Consider the following 19,815-nt stretch of genomic DNA (forward strand, 5'->3'; position numbering starts at 1 on the left):
AATTCCATTCACATTTCATTTCAAGTAGCTAGATTTGGAGAAGATTGTGGACATCAACTTGCAATTGATCAAGATTTGTAGAAGAATTCCATTTACATTCAAGTAATCATCCAATTTCCTCTCTTGTTCTTCAATTTTAGTTTGTGAATTGAGTTGTGATTTGCTTTGTTGATTTGATTTGTGCTTTGATTTGTGTTTAGATTTCAATCCTTATAGCTTAGATTTGTTTAATTGCTTTGATGATGCTTAGCTTAGAGATGTGTGGCTAGTTACCTAGTGGATTTGGACTAGTTGAACATGCATGTTGTTCTTGAGCTCTTATGTCATATATCTAGGGTAGAATGATGCTTTTTGGATATCTTGATAGCGATTTGGGATGTTTGTGTGACCTCTACTCCGATTAGGCCAATCGGACTTGAGAGTTAGTGTAGAAAGCTTTCACCTATGAGATTAGGGAATGCTTGAGACCTCACCAACCTCTTTTCCTTCTTACCTTTGAGAAGAGGGAGTAGGAAGGCAAGAGGCACATAACGTGTTTGTCATAATGCCTCTTCTAGCCTAAATTTCACAAGGATAACTTTATGGTCTAAGAAGTGAGTCCATTGACCACGAGAGTGGCGGTGGTGTGAGTGACCTTGTCTCATGTTAGTCCCTTAAGCGTTTTCAAACCCCTAGTACCTTAGGAAATCAAGAGTGGCATGTGTGCTAGATTAGTCCGAATCCTCCCTTCCAATACTTGTTTACAACACCTTTCGTTTTAGTGTTTGAGCTATTCTTAGAATGACCTACACAACCCTTATGCTAGGACTAGCTTTTGAAACATAGGAACTCTTGTGTCTAATTCCTTGTCTACCAAATCCTTTCTTACCGTTCCTTGAGACGATACTCGGGAACTTCTTCCCGTTTTATTCACCTACACTCTTTCCACCTCCCGCTAAAAATCCAACTCTTCAAATGGCGCCGTTGCCGGGGAATGGTAACGGTTTTGTTTAGACAAGTCTTTGTGGATTAGCATGAGTAGGTTCCTTAAGTAGAGAGCCTAGTCCTTTTTACTTGTTTTTGTCCCTTTACTATCAGTTCTTTTTAGTACTTGACACTTCTTGTTGAGCTACTTTGAGTTGCAAACCTTTCTCTTGTTCTTGAGTGTTCCATATATGCACACTCGCTCTAGAGGGAGTGAAGGTCTACTTCCTTTTAATCCGGAGATTTACGCATTGAATCGGAGGAGAAAGAAGGCCAATAGAGACCAACAATGCCAACAAATAGATCAAGAAGAAGACATGGCAACTACTAGTGCAAACATCCCTAACGTCAATACGAATGAATCACCAATACACACCGATACGGACATACCGAGAGAAAATGTTAGAGGTGATCAATTTAATGTCCATGAGGCACCTCCACCACAAAGGGAGGAGTCCTGACAAAGACCACCACCACCCAACCAACCACAATATCAACAAGAGAACGTAGCATATGACGAACCACTACCATGTAGGAGATATGCACCGAATTTTCAAGAGCAATTCAATAACCCTCTCTATGACATGCCTCCAAGATAACAACAACACCAACCTCCTAGACAAAGGAGGGATGCTTACTACGAACCACGATATGATGATGAATATTATGAACCACAAAGGCCAAGAAGGAACGAACCAAGGAATGAACTAAGAAATATACCAAGGAACCAACCGAGGGGAGAGGAAAGGAGAACCATAGCGGATTATATGACACCCGACTTTAGTGTCCACAACTCTATTTACATTCCCCCGGTTGAAGCCAACAACTTTCAAATCAATTCCGCTGTCATCACACTAGTACAAAATCAACCTTTTGGAGGATTACCGGCGAAGGATCCACACGTACATATCACCCGATTCATCCGATAGTGTGGTATGTACCGTCAAAATGGAGTTACCGAAGAGGTCGTAAGACTCAAAATGTTCCCGTTTTCGTTAATAGGGGAAGCCGCGAGGTGGCTTGATTCCCACGTAGACAACCACTTTAGATCATGGGAACAACTTCACCAAGAGTTCATGCAAGAATTCTTTTCGTTGACCAAGACATTGAAAATAAGAAAGCAAATCCAAGACTTTAAACAAGGGTCGTTGGAAACTTTAGCGGATGCGTGGAGACGGTTTAAGACACTTAAACATCAATGCCCACCCGACGTTCTACATCCATGGGACGTCATTAGTTCATTCTATTCCGGTCTCACCGATGAATGTAAATTACTTTTGGACTCATCTTCTAGAGGATCTTTCGTTTCTACAAGTCCTGAAGACGCGGAAGAATTGATAAGAACTATTTCATCAAATACCGGGAATTGGTACAATCAAAGGGAGTCCAAAGGAGGTTTGTATGAAGTTAGTGCCGACACCGCATCTCAAGCCAAGGTGGAAGCACTAGGACTTGAAGTCAAGAGGCTACAAGCACAATTGGAAAAGATGAATAAGAGTCAAAGAGGAAATCCGTGCATGACATTAGCACTTTATTGCGACAAGTGTGGGGGTGCACACGGAGCACACGAATGCACTTCCAACTACGAGGATGTTCCGTATGAACAAGTCGAGGCCGTAGGATATCAAAGGCCGAATGACTACAATACTTATGAAAATAATAACAACCAAAATTGGCGTCAAGGTCAAGGATGGCAAAACCAACCATCCCAAAATCAATACAATCCAAGACCGAGTCAAAGTGAGCCAAGTTACAATGCAAACTACAATAGAGGATACCAAGACAATCGAGGGAATCAATACAACCCAAGACCTAACCAAGGGGGAGCGTATCGACTACCTATGTACCAAGGAAATAATCAACAAAGAGAAGAAGCTCCTAAAGAAAGCATAGAAGACAAAATGGTGAGAATGTTTGGCGAACTAAGGCAAGATGTGACGAATATGAGGCAAGAGTGGAAGCAAGACTTGAGGCAAGAGATATCCACAATAAGACAAGAGGTCTCTAACTTGAGACAAGAAAATAATGCTTCCTTGAGGCACTTGGAGACACAAGTTGCACAAAACTCCAAGGCTTTAGCCGAAAGACCACAAGGCACACTTCCGAGTACCACGGTAAATAATCCTCGAGAGAGGGTGAAAGCCGTGACCCTTCGGAGTGGAAAGGAACTTCCCGAGCCAGCATTGAAGAAGAATACTATCTCCAAGAATCCAATCGAAGAAGAGAAAATAGAAGAAATCCTTGAAGAAGACAAAGTGCAAGAAAAGGAAACATCTCCAGTACCCTTGAGTCCAAAAGCCACTCAATCTCGAGATAAAGGAAAGGAGAAGGTGGATTTACCGATGTACCAACCACCACTCCCATTTCCCGGGAGGGTGAAGGAAAGCATAGACAAGACACAATACGGCAAATTCCTTGAACTACTAAAACAATTGCATATCAACGTACCTTTCCTCGACGCATTAGGTCAAATGCCGCGTTATGAAAAATTCTTAAAAGATATACTCACCAATAAGAGAAAGCTGGAAGAGTCAACTACGGTTTTGCTAGGGGAAGGATGCTCCGCTTACGTGCGCCATCAACCACAGAAGCTCACGGACCCCGGAAGCTTCACCATCCCATGTCAAATTGGCGAAGCCGAGTTTAAGAGAGCTCTAGCGGACTCTGGGGCAAGTATCAATATAATGCCTTTTTGTCTCTTTAAGAAATTAGACTTGGGCAATCTAAAGCCCACTCGCATTTGTATCCAGTTGGCCGATAGATCAATCAAGCAACCCAAGGGGGTTGTAGAAGATGTGTTAGTGAGGGTAGACAAGTTTATTTTTCCCGTGGACTTTGTCATTATTGACATGGATGCCGATCAAAAGGTGCCATTGATTCTAGGTAGGCCGTTCTTGGCCACCGCTCGGGCCCTCATCGATGTAGGGAATGGGAAACTTGTCCTAAGGGTAGGAGACGAATGTGCTACCTTCGATGTGTCGAAGTTGACTAAGTACCCGATGACGACAGATGATGCGTGCTACTTTGTGGATGTTTTCCATGAGCACGTTAATTCTATTTACCCCAATCTTGTGGGTAAATTGAAAGATGACGCCCTCTTAAGAGTTTTGGATAATAATGATGACCTTGAATCTTTTACTTTCGATAATAATGCTTCAATTAATGAGAATGATGATGCTTTACATAAGATAGTGTGTGGTGATGATGATATACATGTTGATGATAATGTGTGTGATGTGAATGAAATTGAATTTGTGAATTTCTTTGATGATTGTATTGATGATGCTATATATATTCATGAATTGATTGGTGAAGTTGAGGAGGTGATGGATGGAAATGAAGGGGATGATTTGTTGCATAATGAGAAAATAAATGAGAAAAAGAATATAGTAGACGAGAAAGAAGTGAAAAGTGAACTTAAAACGTTACCGGATAGTCTACAATATGCTTTTCTAGGAGAAAATTCAACCTTACCGGTAGTAATCTCATCAAAACTAGATGAAAATCAACAAGACAAGCTTGTGAACTTGTTATGAAAATATAAAGGAGCAATAGGGTGGAAATTACAAAACTTAAAATGCATAAGTCCTAGTATGTGTACGCATAAGATCTTACTAGAAGAGAATGTTAAGCCAGTAGCCCAACCCCAAAGGAGGTTGAATCCAAATATGACCAAAGTGGTGAAAAACGAAGTAGTAAGACTTATGTATGTAGGAATGATTTATCCAATTTCTAATAGTGCGTGGGTAAGTCCTACCCACGTAGTACCTAAAAAAGGAGGAATAACTGTAGTGAAAAATGACAAAGAAGAATTAATTCCTACACGAAGCGTAACGGGGTGGCGGGTTTGTATAGATTATAGAAGACTAAATGATGCCACTAGAAAGGACCACTTCCCTTTGCCCTTTATTGATCAGATGGTTGAGAAGGTGAGCGGGCATGCTTATTACTGTTTCTTAGATGGTATGAGCGGCTATTTCCAAATACCCGTAGCATTAGAGGACCAAGAGAAAACAACCTTTACTTGTCTTATGGGTACCTTTGCGTACCGACGCATGCCATTCGGTTTGTGCAATGCACCAGCGACCTTCATGAGGTGCATGCTAGCAATTTTTGAAGATTATATTGGGGAGTTCATGGAGGTGTTCATGGATGATTTCACCATATGGGGAGAAACCTATGACGAATGCTTAAGTAATCTAGAAAAAGTCCTCAAGCGGTGTTTAGAAGTAAACCTAGCGCTTAGTTGGGAAAAGTGCTACTATATGGTAGAAGAGGGCATAGTATTTGGTCATAAGGTATCAAACAAAGGAATAGAGGTAGACAAAGCCAAAACATCCGTGATTGACACCCTACCACCTCCAAACTCCGTCACAAGTTTAAGAAGCTTCCTAGGTCACGTCGGTTTCTACCGACGTTTTATAAAGGATTTTTCCAAAATTGCTAGACCGTTGACCAAACTCCTAGAGAAAGATATAGAGTTTGAATTTGGAGAAGACTGTTTAGTTGCTTTCAAAACCCTTAAGGAGAAACTAGTGAGAGCACCGATTTTAGTTGGACCTGATTGGAACCTTCCATTCGAAATGATGTGCGATGCTAGTGGGTTTTTAGTAGGAGTCGTGTTGGGGCAGAGGAAGGAAAAATACTTTCAACCAATAGCGTTTGCAAGCAAAACACTAGACAAGACCCAACAAAATTACACTACTACCGAGAAAGAGTTGTTAGCGGTGATATTCGGTTTAGACAAGTTTAGATCCTACCTCCTCTTATCCAAGATTGTAGTATTTACGGAACACGCGTCCCTTAGATACTTGATGTCGAAAGCCGAGGCAAAACCGAGACTAATTAGATGGATTTTATTGCTTCAAGAGTTTGATATAGAAATCAAGGATAAAAAAGGAAAGGAGAACGAAGCCGCAGACCATCTTTCTAGAATAGAGAATCTAAACTTAGGGGAGGAAAGCGCTAGCATCTTAGAATTGTTTCCAGAGGAGAAATTGTTGAAAATTGATGATGTACCGTGGTACGCCGATATCGCAAATTATGTTGTAGGAGGAGTTATCCCGAATTATTTTGATGTGCACCAAAAGAGAAAATTCTTAGCGGAAAGTAGGCATTATTTTTGGGACGATCCCTACTTGTTCCGAGTATGCGCGGATCAAGTAATTCGAAGATGTGTAGTGGGACAAGAGGGATTGAAAATCATAGGAAATTGTCATGCCGGACCCACCGGGGGCCATTATTCAAGCAATAGAACCGCCAAGAAAGTTCTTGAGGCGGGTTTCTATTGGCCCTCGTTGTTTAGAGATGCTCAAATGTGTGTACCAAACTATGATCGATGTCAAAGAGTTGGAAACATCACAGCGAGGAACGAAATGCCGCAAACATACATTCTAGCCTGTGAAGTTTTCGACATCTGGGGCATTGATTTTGTGGGACCATTCCCGAGTGCAAAAGGGTTTAAGTACATCTTGGTTGCAATCGATTATTTATCAAAATGGGTATAGGCACAAGCCTTACGAAACAATGACGCTAGAAGTGTAATCAACTTTCTAAAGAAGTTGTTTACAAGGTTCGGAGTGCCTAGAGTTATAATCAGCGACCGGGGGACACACTTTAGGAATGCGTTGATGGAAAAGATGTTGGCCAAATACGGAGTGCAACACAGGGGGGGAGTTCCATACCACCCCCAAACCAGTGGCCAAGTGGAGAACGCCAATCGTGATATTAAAGCAATACTAGAAAAGACGGTTGGAATCCACCGAAAAGATTGGCCCGATCGCCTAGATGATGCTCTGTGGGCATTTAGGACTGCTTATAAGACCCCGATTGGAACGACACCCTTTAGACTTGTATATGGGAAAGCCTGTCACCTACCCGTCGAAATCGAACACAAAGCCTATTGGGCGATTAAGAAGTTGAATAGCGATATGGACCTTGCAGGGCGTGAGAGGCTGTGGCAACTTGATGAATTAGAAGAATGGAGATTAATGTCATATGAGAATTCACGTGCCTACAAAGAACGCACAAAGCTTTATCATGATAAGCACATCAAAAAGGGGAGAGAATTCCGGGAAGGAGACCAAGTGTTATTCTTTAATTCGAAATTGAAACTCTTTCCGGGAAAGTTGAAATCAAGATGGTCGGGGCCGTTCACGGTCACAAAAGTTTTTCCCTATGGAACGATCCAAATCAAACATCCGAGCAAAGGAGAGTTCAAAGTGAATGGGCACCAAGTCAAGAAATATTTCGGAGGAATGGAACCGCGCGAGGTAGATGCCTTGCGTTTGATTCAATTGGAAAATTGAAGCTTACAAAGACGTCGGGCTAAAGACGTTAAACATAGCGCTTCTCGGGAGGCAACCCGGGGTTACTTTTACTTTTAAATGCTTTATCTTACATGTTTTTATTTTAGATGTAGTATGTTTTTGCAGGGCCACAACAGGTGAAGTCACGAAGACCGAAGAAGAACAAGAAAAAGTCAAAATTGGCGAAAATCCGAGCCTGGACGCCAGACCGGACGCGCGTCCGATCCGCGTCCAGTAGCCCAGTTCGAAACGTCAGAGAGCGCTCTGATAGACGCGAGGCGGACGCACGCGTCCGACCCGCGTCCATCAGAACGCGAAGCAAGTACTGAGACCGTAGTTCCTGACGCCAAGCGGACGACTANCAAGTACTGAGACCGTAGTTCCTGACGCCAAGCGGACGACTACGTCCGGATTTCGCCCGCCACATGCAGAACGAAGGAGTAAACCGGACGCCAAGCGGACGACCGCGTCCGGAATTCGCCTGCCACATGCCGAACGAAGAAGAACTTCGGACGCACGCGTCCGACCCGCGTCCGATGCTACGGAAAATCGCAAGGAATTAAAATAAAATGCGGACGCCATGTGGACGCGCGTCCGACGGGTTAGCCTAGGCAGTTTTGCGGACGCGATTGAGGGATTTAAGCCAAATTCTTCCTCTTCTACTTCATTCTAGCGGACGAACACCCACTCCAAAAATTACCAAGTAAGTCTTTCAAGCTCCAAAGCTATTCCAAGGCAAAAATTTGAAGCTTTCATCTTTGTACAACCTTTCTACAACAAAATTCAAGGTATGTGCATCTTCTTCAACCCTATTTTTAAGCTTTCACCATTGTTATGACCTTATTTTGGGATTTCTTGCTTTGACAATTGCATTGCTTGTTTGTTGTTAGAATGTGATTCCTTATGTTATAATGAGCATGCTAATGAGTTTTAATTGCAATTTGTATGGTTAAACATGAATTTGAGTGTTGAAAAAAGCTTGAAACCCTACTTTAATGGTGGAAAAATTTGGGTTTGAATAAGTGTGCTTCATTGTTGAAATTAATGGTTGATAAATGAAATTAGATGCTAATCAAGAGCTTATATAGAACCAATTTGTGATTCTTGACATTGCATTATGCTTAATTGAAAAGTTTGTTTACTAGTTTCACAAATTTGGGGCTTTTTGAACTTTGGCATGAAATTATGATATGTGATAGGATTAACATGGTGTTGTTGATGAAGAATGGTTGTAGAATTGTTTTAGGTTGATAAAAGTTGGAATTGCTTATCACATTGTGTGATTTGAAAATAAATGTACTTAAAGTTTGTAAATTTGTGAAGTTTTGGAGTTATGCTATGAATTGTATATGCATGAATAACTTGAAACTAGATGATGATACATGCTATCTTTTGTTATCTCCTTAGTATAAACACATGTAGTAGTAATATGCTTAAATGTGCATGCTTTCCAAACACATGTAGTAGTAATATGCTTAAATGTGCATGCTTTCCTTTCACATGTAGTAGTAATATGCTTAAATGTGCATGCTTTCCTTTTGTCTAGAATTTTAATTGATAAGAAAAATGGTTAAGTATGCTAAATAGTGATGATGTTGTTGTGCTAAGTTTTGCCTTTAAATGGGGAGTCAATCAAGCATGTGTATGGCTTTACTTTCTTGAAAATTTGTTTAAATGCAATAGATGCTTGTTTAATCACCTGAGTGCAAAAGATTCAACTATGCTATGGCTCACATGCTTTATTATTAAAATAGATGCCTCCAAAGACTAGACGCAAGGAATGTGCCAAGAAGAGAAAGCACGACGTTGGATCAAGTTCAAGGGTAGTAGAAGGCGAAAGTGACCTTTTGATTGCAGGAGGCCGAAGCCTGAGACACCTAACTGCTAAACAATATGAACGGGTGGAATAGCTTATAACAAAAGGAGTATCGGGAGGCTTTTACTTCGACTACACAATGCTCGATGCATATGGGTGTCGAGAGGAGGTGGAGAGGATGATGTCGCGGCGATCTTGGGAACTTCTCTTTAGCTGGAGAGATGACACATATGAACCCGTCGTGCACGAGTTTATTGCTACCTATACGCCTATGCCATCAAACCACATGTGGACTCCTTGCATGAAGTTCACACTATTCGGTCGAGAGCACGAAGTCTCATTGATCCAATTGGGGGAATACCTTGGATTTTACACCGCTGAGGACATTCACACAAAAGAGTGGCGCAACCTTCCCTCAGATTTTGACTCCGATGCGGCGGCAGAAGCTTACTAGGACAGAATTACTAATGGGCAAGGAGGCAGGTTCACCGGTATTAAGCCAAACACCTCAAAGATCGTGAGCCCGGCACTATTGATGATGAAGCTTCTACTAAACCTTACATTTGGAGGAAGGAATAAGAACCTCCACAAGGTATACAGATTTGATCTCTTCAACCTTTGGAGTCTAGAAATGAATGAGCCAATACAAATGGCCTGCATGGTGCAACAGCTGTTCACCTCTCAGACACACCCGAAGTGCCCATATGTCTGGATAGGGCCGGTGGTCACAAGACTGTGCCACGGGTTGGGCTTGCAAAGAGAGTTGACGAGGGAGAAGAGTATTGCCTCCATGCGACCGTTTACTGATGCGCATCTCAATAGGAGCTATGCCCCAAAGATTGGGGCCGCGCCTAGACCTCCACAGGGTGAGCCTCAACAAGAACAGGAGCCGGTAATTCAGGGAGGTCCGGATGTGCCTCCGGAATATGCAGAGTATCCCCCAGTATATGACTGGGCATCCATGAGGGCTTTTAAGCTTCAGTTGCATAATCAGTCTATGAACACTTTCAACCAGAGGATGGACCTTCACCATGAAGAGTTGATGAGGCAGAACGAAGCAATCATAAGGCAGAACGAAGCAATCCTAAGGCAGAATGAAGCATACGCGAGGCAAGAGGAATGTCAAGAGCAACAATTTCAAGCAATCGAGCAATTGCGCCTATGGATGGAGCATCGTTTTCCACCCCCCTCACAGGGTGGGGACGCACCTTATTGACGCTGCTTGGGTTTTTAAGTTCTTGTGTTGATGTGGCCCGGCTAGAACAATAGGTACCCCGTGCGTGGGGTGCCGACTTTATCTTTCTTTTACTTTCGTTATTCGGTTTGTTTAATTTCGGTTTTAGTACTACTCTCGTTTACATTTACTCTCCACAATGCACTTTGGTTTATGATGCTTTCTTTTAATTGCTTTTAAGTTTGAAGCTTATGATCGTTACTTCTAATAATTGCAAAAATTTTCAAAAATATTTGTTAGTGTTGTTTTTAAGCTCAAGACGACAGGGGGTACGAAGACATACGAATAAGCAAAAATGCGGGGGAAGAAACACGCGACATCATAGATAAAAATGAGCTGGAAAATGCAAAACCTAGGGCCGGACGCGCGGCGGACGCACGCGTCCACCCGGCATCCAACAATTAACCGAAGCAGAAAGAAGCAGAAACAGAGAAGTCTCTGCTGGACGCGCCTCTGGACGCGCGTCCAGCAGGGCGTCCGCCCGACGAATTTAAATACTCCAAGGGTTTTTCAACTTCATTCTTCTTCCCTCACTCCAAAATTCCTCTCTATCACTCCCTACTATCAGAAAATGATGAACATAGGTAACCTCTTCTCCTCTCCTTTATCAAGCATTTGTGGATCACCTCCACCGAGCCCAAAGGTAATTCTCTTGACATTTCTTCTTCTTCTACTTGATTTATTAGGATCTTGATCTAGTTTCTACTCAATTTTAGTAAGATCTTATTTTGATCCTTTACTCTTGTGAGCTTTGGGTGATGATATGCTTGTGCTTTTGTACTCTATAGTGTGCAGATCATGCATATTTCATACATTTGTGCTTTTGTAAAACTTGCATACCATGTGTTTGATAAAATGCCGCTTATAATATATGGTACAAGTTATGCTTTGAGTTGAGATCACAATGCTTATTTTGAGAATGTCATAATGCTTATATTGAGAATGCAAATACTTGAAATGAGAATGTAATATCTTGAATTGAAAATCCAATGTTGTGAATTGAGAATCTAATGCTTGATTTGATAAATATAGGGACTTCCAAGGGCCGAAATGATGGTCCCTAGGCACACTCTTGAAAGAGGTGAACCTAGTAGAGTGCCCAATGAGGACACATCAAGCGAAGAAGGGGAAGCACCGAATATGAAATTTGCACACTGAGGCCTCATGATCAAAGTGGAGGATCTTTTTAGATATAGGCACTTCCGAGACAAGCAAATAGTCGAATGGAGTTACATAGAAGCCCAGTCTTAACCATCCTAGGCATTCGAGAAGAATTTGAAAGGATGACGTCCCAACCATTTTGGAGACACATTTGTAGTTGGAGGGATGCGACGTATGTCCCTATCGTTAGGGAATTCATTTCTACTTTGGAAGTCAACGAGGGGGTGCATAACCGGAGACAACCTAGCATTAAGTTCAAGCTATTTCATAGACAGTACGACATCTCGTCGGATGAACTTGGTAATTTGCTAGGATTCTACACTTTACATGACCAAGAGCAAAGATGGTACGCAAACCTTGTTGACGACTTCCTTAATGAGCATCAACCCGAGTTGTTTTGGTGGGGAATAGCTAGACAGGGGATAGCTTGGAGACCCTCATACACGAGTGCCAAATATATCAAAGTCCCGGAGCTTAAGATCATGTGGCATATTATAGCACGGTCATGGTTGGGAAGGCAAACTCCGAATGACAATGTTACAAGGAGGGAACTATTCATGCTTTGGAGCATATATACGGAGATGCCAATCCACATGGGAGAGCTTTGTAAGACCCTTCTAAAGCGACAAAGCTATGAGGATAGTGAGAGTATCTTTGTGGGGCCTATAGTTAGTAGGCTATGTGAAGCATTGGGGTTTGGAGACGCACTTGCATATGAGGTGGTAGCAACCACCATGACACCGTTAGACATAGGTGACTTTATCCAATTTGGAGTGCCACCCGAGGAGTCTAGTGATGACGAGGCTAGAGGAGAGCAAAGAGATTTGTGGGGAACTATCGAGAGGCTTGAAAACCGAGTCAATATGCTTGAACATGAAGTAAGAAGGCTCACACTTGATCAATATGAAGAAGAGTCCGATGGGTCGGGCGAATGATCTTGTGCGCCCCGATGATCGTAGTTGCTTAGTTGTAGGGATTTTTGAGTTTTAGCACTTGTTCTTTTATGCACTCGTACTTTGTTTTTAATTCATATTTTGTTTGCATTATTGTTTTGGGTTTTTACTTTTAATATTGAGTCTTTATCTTGTTGATCTCTTGAATTTAGCTAATCGAATGTGAATCAATGTGTTTGGAAGCTTATGTTGTGCAGGGAATTTAAGGAAAAGAGAGATGATATGAGCACACTCATGTAGATCTTTAATGCCGTAGGGGAGTCTCTTTATCTCCCTTACCCTTTCTTTTACCTATATGCTTTTGTTATAAAGTGTGGAAACCGGGTGTGATGGCATGACTTTTGCATTCGCTTGTTTTAAATCATTCATAAAAGCATGTTGTGTGACCCAATAGCCCATAGCACACTTCTAAAGTGTGGAAAGGGGCATTTTATGTTGAGACCTTTGTAGCTTTCCCACGTTATGCTTAGTGTGAACATCGAGGACGATGTTCGGTTTAAAGTGTGGAAAGGAAAGCACCTTTGTGCTTGAAAGACTTTGAATTGCAAAAGTATTGCTTGACTTAGAACGGTGGACATGTTTGAAATGAATGCGATGCTTAATCTATCTTGGAAAATGTGTGTTTTGAAGGTACACTTGATTCTCAATTAGGACTATCCCGTGGAAGAAAATTCTTATACTTTTGTTTAAATTATTGAATTGTTGCATGATTGTGTGATGTTCACCTCTCATTTAACCTGGACCATAGTCAAGGAGGTAACGAAGTGGGAGTGTGCACCTATCAAACCTAGTAATATAATGTTTACTAAGCCCGGAAATGAACCTAATTTTCTTTGTTTTTGCTCTCCCGAAGGTGTAGTGTGGGGTTGTGAAGGTGATGCTTTGCTTTATTTTGTTTAAAAGAGCCCAATGAGGCCAAAACCCCAAAAGAGCCCAATGTGGCCACCTTAGGATATGAAAAAGATGAACCGTCTAGCTAGGACAAGTTGGGGGGCAACCATCGCACTGTCTTCGAAAAAGCGTAGAGCTCTACGTGAAGTCGGTTGCCCCGATACGAGGTCTTGGGAGATGAGAAAATTGAAGAGAGCCATTCCGCCAAGATTCGGGCACCCATTGCACCATCTTCGAAAAAGCATGGAGATCCATGTGAAGTCGGGTAGCCCGATGAGGTTATCTTGGGGAATGAGAAAAGGAGAGATCTATCCCGTTGGGACCGGGCACCCATTGCACAGTTCTCGAAAAAGCATGGAGCTCCATGTGAGATCGGGTAGCCCGATGGTCGGTCTTGAGGGGTAGTAGATAACCTTAAAGCCTTTTTGTTTATCAGGTTAGAATCTAGGGGGTTTGAGGTTACAAGGGTGGTCTAATAGGTTTGGTTTGTGCACATCGGTCCCACTAGTTGGCTCGGCTAGTGGCCCGCTTTAAATGGTTGGTGAACTCGTTATTGGATTGCATGCTTGACTCGTATGATAATGAAAGTTAATCAAAACGCTTTATTTTTGCGAAAGGTTTTGTTCTTGGGATAGTCGTTATTGAGAATCAAAGGTTGTTTAAAAGCTCATTTTCATGATAACTTGAGAATTGTATTGATTTCAAGTGTGTGCATCATTCTTGTGGTTTAGCTTGCTTGCATATCAAAGTGGTGGCATCATTTGCACTTAGTTTTTGCTTTGTCAATGATAGCTTGCCTGAGGACAAGCAAGTTCTAAAGTGTGGAAATTTTGATAAGTGCAAAAGATGCTACACTTATAGGGTCGTTCTCGTGTCACATTGCACGTACTTGCTAGCTTTTGTGATTGATTTAAGCTTTAATTGCGTTAAAATGCTTGTTAGTGCCATTGGATCCTAGTCCACACGTGTTTGATCATTTTGTAGGTAAAACGTTGTGCAAAGAGGTGAAAAAGGCATGGATTTCAAAGAATGATTCACGGGCCAAAATCGGAAGCAAAGGACAGGCACGGACACGCCTTGGACGCGCGTCCGCCCAGGCGTCCACGACTACACGCTGCTGAGGTTCGAGGCAGAGCGCTGCGGACGCCCCGCGTCCGGAAAATAGCCCTCTGAAGTTGAGACGTTTGCTTAGGACGCGGGAAGGACGCGGACTGGACACCCCACGTCCGAAAAAACACCTCTCTGAAGTTGCAATGTGTGCTTAGGACGCACAGCGGATGCGGGTCGGACGCCCGCATCCGATTCCGAGATCTCTCTGAAGTTTCGAAGCTGCGCACAGAATCCCGCTGGACGCGGAGCGGACGCGCGTCCAGTCGGGCGTCCACTACATGTTATTTTGGCGGTTTGGCGCGATTTAAATAGAGATTTGGGGCATTTTTCAGGGGGATCCCATTCATTTTTCCAGATTAGTCTAGTCTAAAATTCCTCTCTTGTTCTTCAATTTTAGTTTGTGAATTGAGTTGTGATTTGCTTTGTTGATTTGATTTGTGCTTTGATTTGTGTTTAGATTTCAATCCTTATAGCTTAGATTTGTTTAATTGCTTTGATGATGCTTAGCTTAGAGATGTGTGGCTAGTTACCTAGTGGATTTGGACTAGTTGAACATGCATGTTGTTCTTGAGCTCTTATGTCATATATCTAGGGTAGAATGATGCTTTTTGGATATCTTGATAGCGATTTGGGATGTTTGTGTGACCTCTACTCCGATTAGGCCAATCGGACTTGAGAGTTAGTGTAGAAAGCTTTCACCTATGAGATTAGGGAATGCTTGAGACCTCACCAACCTCTTTTCCTTCTTACCTTTGAGAAGAGGGAGTAGGAAGGCAAGAGGCACATAACGTGTTTGTCATAATGCCTCTTCTAGCCTAAATTTCACAAGGATAACTTTATGGTCTAAGAAGTGAGTCCATTGACCACGAGAGTGGCGGTGGTGTGAGTGACCTTGTCTCATGTTAGTCCCTTAAGCGTTTTCAAACCCCTAGTACCTTAGGAAATCAAGAGTGGCATGTGTGCTAGATTAGTCCGAATCCTCCCTTCCAATACTTGTTTACAACACCTTTCGTTTTAGTGTTTGAGCTATTCTTAGAATGACCTACACAACCCTTATGCTAGGACTAGCTTTTGAAACATAGGAACTCTTGTGTCTAATTCCTTGTCTACCAAATCCTTTCTTACCGTTCCTTGAGACGATACTCGGGAACTTCTTCCCGTTTTATTCACCTACACTCTTTCCACCTCCCGCTAAAAATCCAACTCTTGAATAAAATAGCACGATCCTCATCGTCAATTACGACATCAATATTTTCCAAGTTCAATAAAATAGAATTGAATTCATCCAAATGAGACTGAATTGAAGTACTTTCCGTCATACGGATTGTATACAGCTGCTCCTTCAGGCGCAGCGTATTCGCTAGAGATTTGTCCATGTAGAGCGAATTCAGCTCGGACCATAAATCTGACGTAGTCGTCTCACCTATCACCTCACGTAGAACCGATTTAGACAGGCACAACTGAATGGTTGAACGTGCCTTGTCATCCAAATCTTCCCAATCTTCATCTGTCATTGTAGCTGGTTTCTTCTTCTTCCCAGCTAGAGCTTTTTTCAAACCGTTCTGGGTTAGAACGGCTTCCATTTGAACCTTCCAGATAGANTTCCTCTCTTGTTCTTCAATTTTAGTTTGTGAATTGAGTTGTGATTTGCTTTGTTGATTTGATTTGTGCTTTGATTTGTGTTTAGATTTCAATCCTTATAGCTTAGATTTGTTTAATTGCTTTGATGATGCTTAGCTTAGAGATGTGTGGCTAGTTACCTAGTGGATTTGGACTAGTTGAACATGCATGTTGTTCTTGAGCTCTTATGTCATATATCTAGGGTAGAATGATGCTTTTTGGATATCTTGATAGCGATTTGGGATGTTTGTGTGACCTCTACTCCGATTAGGCCAATCGGACTTGAGAGTTAGTGTAGAAAGCTTTCACCTATGAGATTAGGGAATGCTTGAGACCTCACCAACCTCTTTTCCTTCTTACCTTTGAGAAGAGGGAGTAGGAAGGCAAGAGGCACATAACGTGTTTGTCATAATGCCTCTTCTAGCCTAAATTTCACAAGGATAACTTTATGGTCTAAGAAGTGAGTCCATTGACCACGAGAGTGGCGGTGGTGTGAGTGACCTTGTCTCATGTTAGTCCCTTAAGCGTTTTCAAACCCCTAGTACCTTAGGAAATCAAGAGTGGCATGTGTGCTAGATTAGTCCGAATCCTCCCTTCCAATACTTGTTTACAACACCTTTCGTTTTAGTGTTTGAGCTATTCTTAGAATGACCTACACAACCCTTATGCTAGGACTAGCTTTTGAAACATAGGAACTCTTGTGTCTAATTCCTTGTCTACCAAATCCTTTCTTACCGTTCCTTGAGACGATACTCGGGAACTTCTTCCCGTTTTATTCACCTACACTCTTTCCACCTCCCGCTAAAAATCCAACTCTTCAAATGGCGCCGTTGCCGGGGAATGGTAACGGTTTTGTTTAGACAAGTCTTTGTGGATTAGCATGAGTAGGTTCCTTAAGTAGAGAGCCTAGTCCTTTTTACTTGTTTTTGTCCCTTTACTATCAGTTCTTTTTAGTACTTGACACTTCTTGTTGAGCTACTTTGAGTTGCAAACCTTTCTCTTGTTCTTGAGTGTTCCATATATGCACACTCGCTCTAGAGGGAGTGAAGGTCTACTTCCTTTTAATCCGGAGATTTACGCATTGAATCGGAGGAGAAAGAAGGCCAATAGAGACCAACAATGCCAACAAATAGATCAAGAAGAAGACATGGCAACTACTAGTGCAAACATCCCTAACGTCAATACGAATGAATCACCAATACACACCGATACGGACATACCGAGAGAAAATGTTAGAGGTGATCAATTTAATGTCCATGAGGCACCTCCACCACAAAGGGAGGAGTCCTGACAAAGACCACCACCACCCAACCAACCACAATATCAACAAGAGAACGTAGCATATGACGAACCACTACCATGTAGGAGATATGCACCGAATTTTCAAGAGCAATTCAATAACCCTCTCTATGACATGCCTCCAAGATAACAACAACACCAACCTCCTAGACAAAGGAGGGATGCTTACTACGAACCACGATATGATGATGAATATTATGAACCACAAAGGCCAAGAAGGAACGAACCAAGGAATGAACTAAGAAATATACCAAGGAACCAACCGAGGGGAGAGGAAAGGAGAACCATAGCGGATTATATGACACCCGACTTTAGTGTCCACAACTCTATTTACATTCCCCCGGTTGAAGCCAACAACTTTCAAATCAATTCCGCTGTCATCACACTAGTACAAAATCAACCTTTTGGAGGATTACCGGCGAAGGATCCACACGTACATATCACCCGATTCATCCGATAGTGTGGTATGTACCGTCAAAATGGAGTTACCGAAGAGGTCGTAAGACTCAAAATGTTCCCGTTTTCGTTAATAGGGGAAGCCGCGAGGTGGCTTGATTCCCACGTAGACAACCACTTTAGATCATGGGAACAACTTCACCAAGAGTTCATGCAAGAATTCTTTTCGTTGACCAAGACATTGAAAATAAGAAAGCAAATCCAAGACTTTAAACAAGGGTCGTTGGAAACTTTAGCGGATGCGTGGAGACGGTTTAAGACACTTAAACATCAATGCCCACCCGACGTTCTACATCCATGGGACGTCATTAGTTCATTCTATTCCGGTCTCACCGATGAATGTAAATTACTTTTGGACTCATCTTCTAGAGGATCTTTCGTTTCTACAAGTCCTGAAGACGCGGAAGAATTGATAAGAACTATTTCATCAAATACCGGGAATTGGTACAATCAAAGGGAGTCCAAAGGAGGTTTGTATGAAGTTAGTGCCGACACCGCATCTCAAGCCAAGGTGGAAGCACTAGGACTTGAAGTCAAGAGGCTACAAGCACAATTGGAAAAGATGAATAAGAGTCAAAGAGGAAATCCGTGCATGACATTAGCACTTTATTGCGACAAGTGTGGGGGTGCACACGGAGCACACGAATGCACTTCCAACTACGAGGATGTTCCGTATGAACAAGTCGAGGCCGTAGGATATCAAAGGCCGAATGACTACAATACTTATGAAAATAATAACAACCAAAATTGGCGTCAAGGTCAAGGATGGCAAAACCAACCATCCCAAAATCAATACAATCCAAGACCGAGTCAAAGTGAGCCAAGTTACAATGCAAACTACAATAGAGGATACCAAGACAATCGAGGGAATCAATACAACCCAAGACCTAACCAAGGGGGAGCGTATCGACTACCTATGTACCAAGGAAATAATCAACAAAGAGAAGAAGCTCCTAAAGAAAGCATAGAAGACAAAATGGTGAGAATGTTTGGCGAACTAAGGCAAGATGTGACGAATATGAGGCAAGAGTGGAAGCAAGACTTGAGGCAAGAGATATCCACAATAAGACAAGAGGTCTCTAACTTGAGACAAGAAAATAATGCTTCCTTGAGGCACTTGGAGACACAAGTTGCACAAAACTCCAAGGCTTTAGCCGAAAGACCACAAGGCACACTTCCGAGTACCACGGTAAATAATCCTCGAGAGAGGGTGAAAGCCGTGACCCTTCGGAGTGGAAAGGAACTTCCCGAGCCAGCATTGAAGAAGAATACTATCTCCAAGAATCCAATCGAAGAAGAGAAAATAGAAGAAATCCTTGAAGAAGACAAAGTGCAAGAAAAGGAAACATCTCCAGTACCCTTGAGTCCAAAAGCCACTCAATCTCGAGATAAAGGAAAGGAGAAGGTGGATTTACCGATGTACCAACCACCACTCCCATTTCCCGGGAGGGTGAAGGAAAGCATAGACAAGACACAATACGGCAAATTCCTTGAACTACTAAAACAATTGCATATCAACGTACCTTTCCTCGACGCATTAGGTCAAATGCCGCGTTATGAAAAATTCTTAAAAGATATACTCACCAATAAGAGAAAGCTGGAAGAGTCAACTACGGTTTTGCTAGGGGAAGGATGCTCCGCTTACGTGCGCCATCAACCACAGAAGCTCACGGACCCCGGAAGCTTCACCATCCCATGTCAAATTGGCGAAGCCGAGTTTAAGAGAGCTCTAGCGGACTCTGGGGCAAGTATCAATATAATGCCTTTTTGTCTCTTTAAGAAATTAGACTTGGGCAATCTAAAGCCCACTCGCATTTGTATCCAGTTGGCCGATAGATCAATCAAGCAACCCAAGGGGGTTGTAGAAGATGTGTTAGTGAGGGTAGACAAGTTTATTTTTCCCGTGGACTTTGTCATTATTGACATGGATGCCGATCAAAAGGTGCCATTGATTCTAGGTAGGCCGTTCTTGGCCACCGCTCGGGCCCTCATCGATGTAGGGAA

At 42.4% G+C, this 19,815-nt stretch overlaps 1 protein-coding gene and 1 pseudogene across 1 annotated transcript; both read left to right on the forward strand.

Moving 5' to 3' along the window:
• Positions 1 to 1,898: 1,898 nt before the first annotated feature.
• LOC116023516 lies at positions 1,899 to 4,499 on the forward strand. The gene has a single exon (XM_031264521.1). It carries the CDS (start codon positions 1,899 to 1,901, stop codon positions 4,497 to 4,499), a length of 2,601 nt encoding a protein of 866 aa, XP_031120381.1.
• A 381-nt stretch (positions 4,500 to 4,880) lies between these two features.
• LOC116023517 overlaps positions 4,881 to 19,815 on the forward strand; it is a 32,379-nt pseudogene continuing 17,444 nt past the window's right edge.

This window comes from Ipomoea triloba, chromosome 6 (genome assembly GCF_003576645.1).
Source record: "Ipomoea triloba cultivar NCNSP0323 chromosome 6, ASM357664v1".
NCBI classification, from domain to species: Eukaryota; Viridiplantae; Streptophyta; class Magnoliopsida; order Solanales; family Convolvulaceae; genus Ipomoea; species Ipomoea triloba.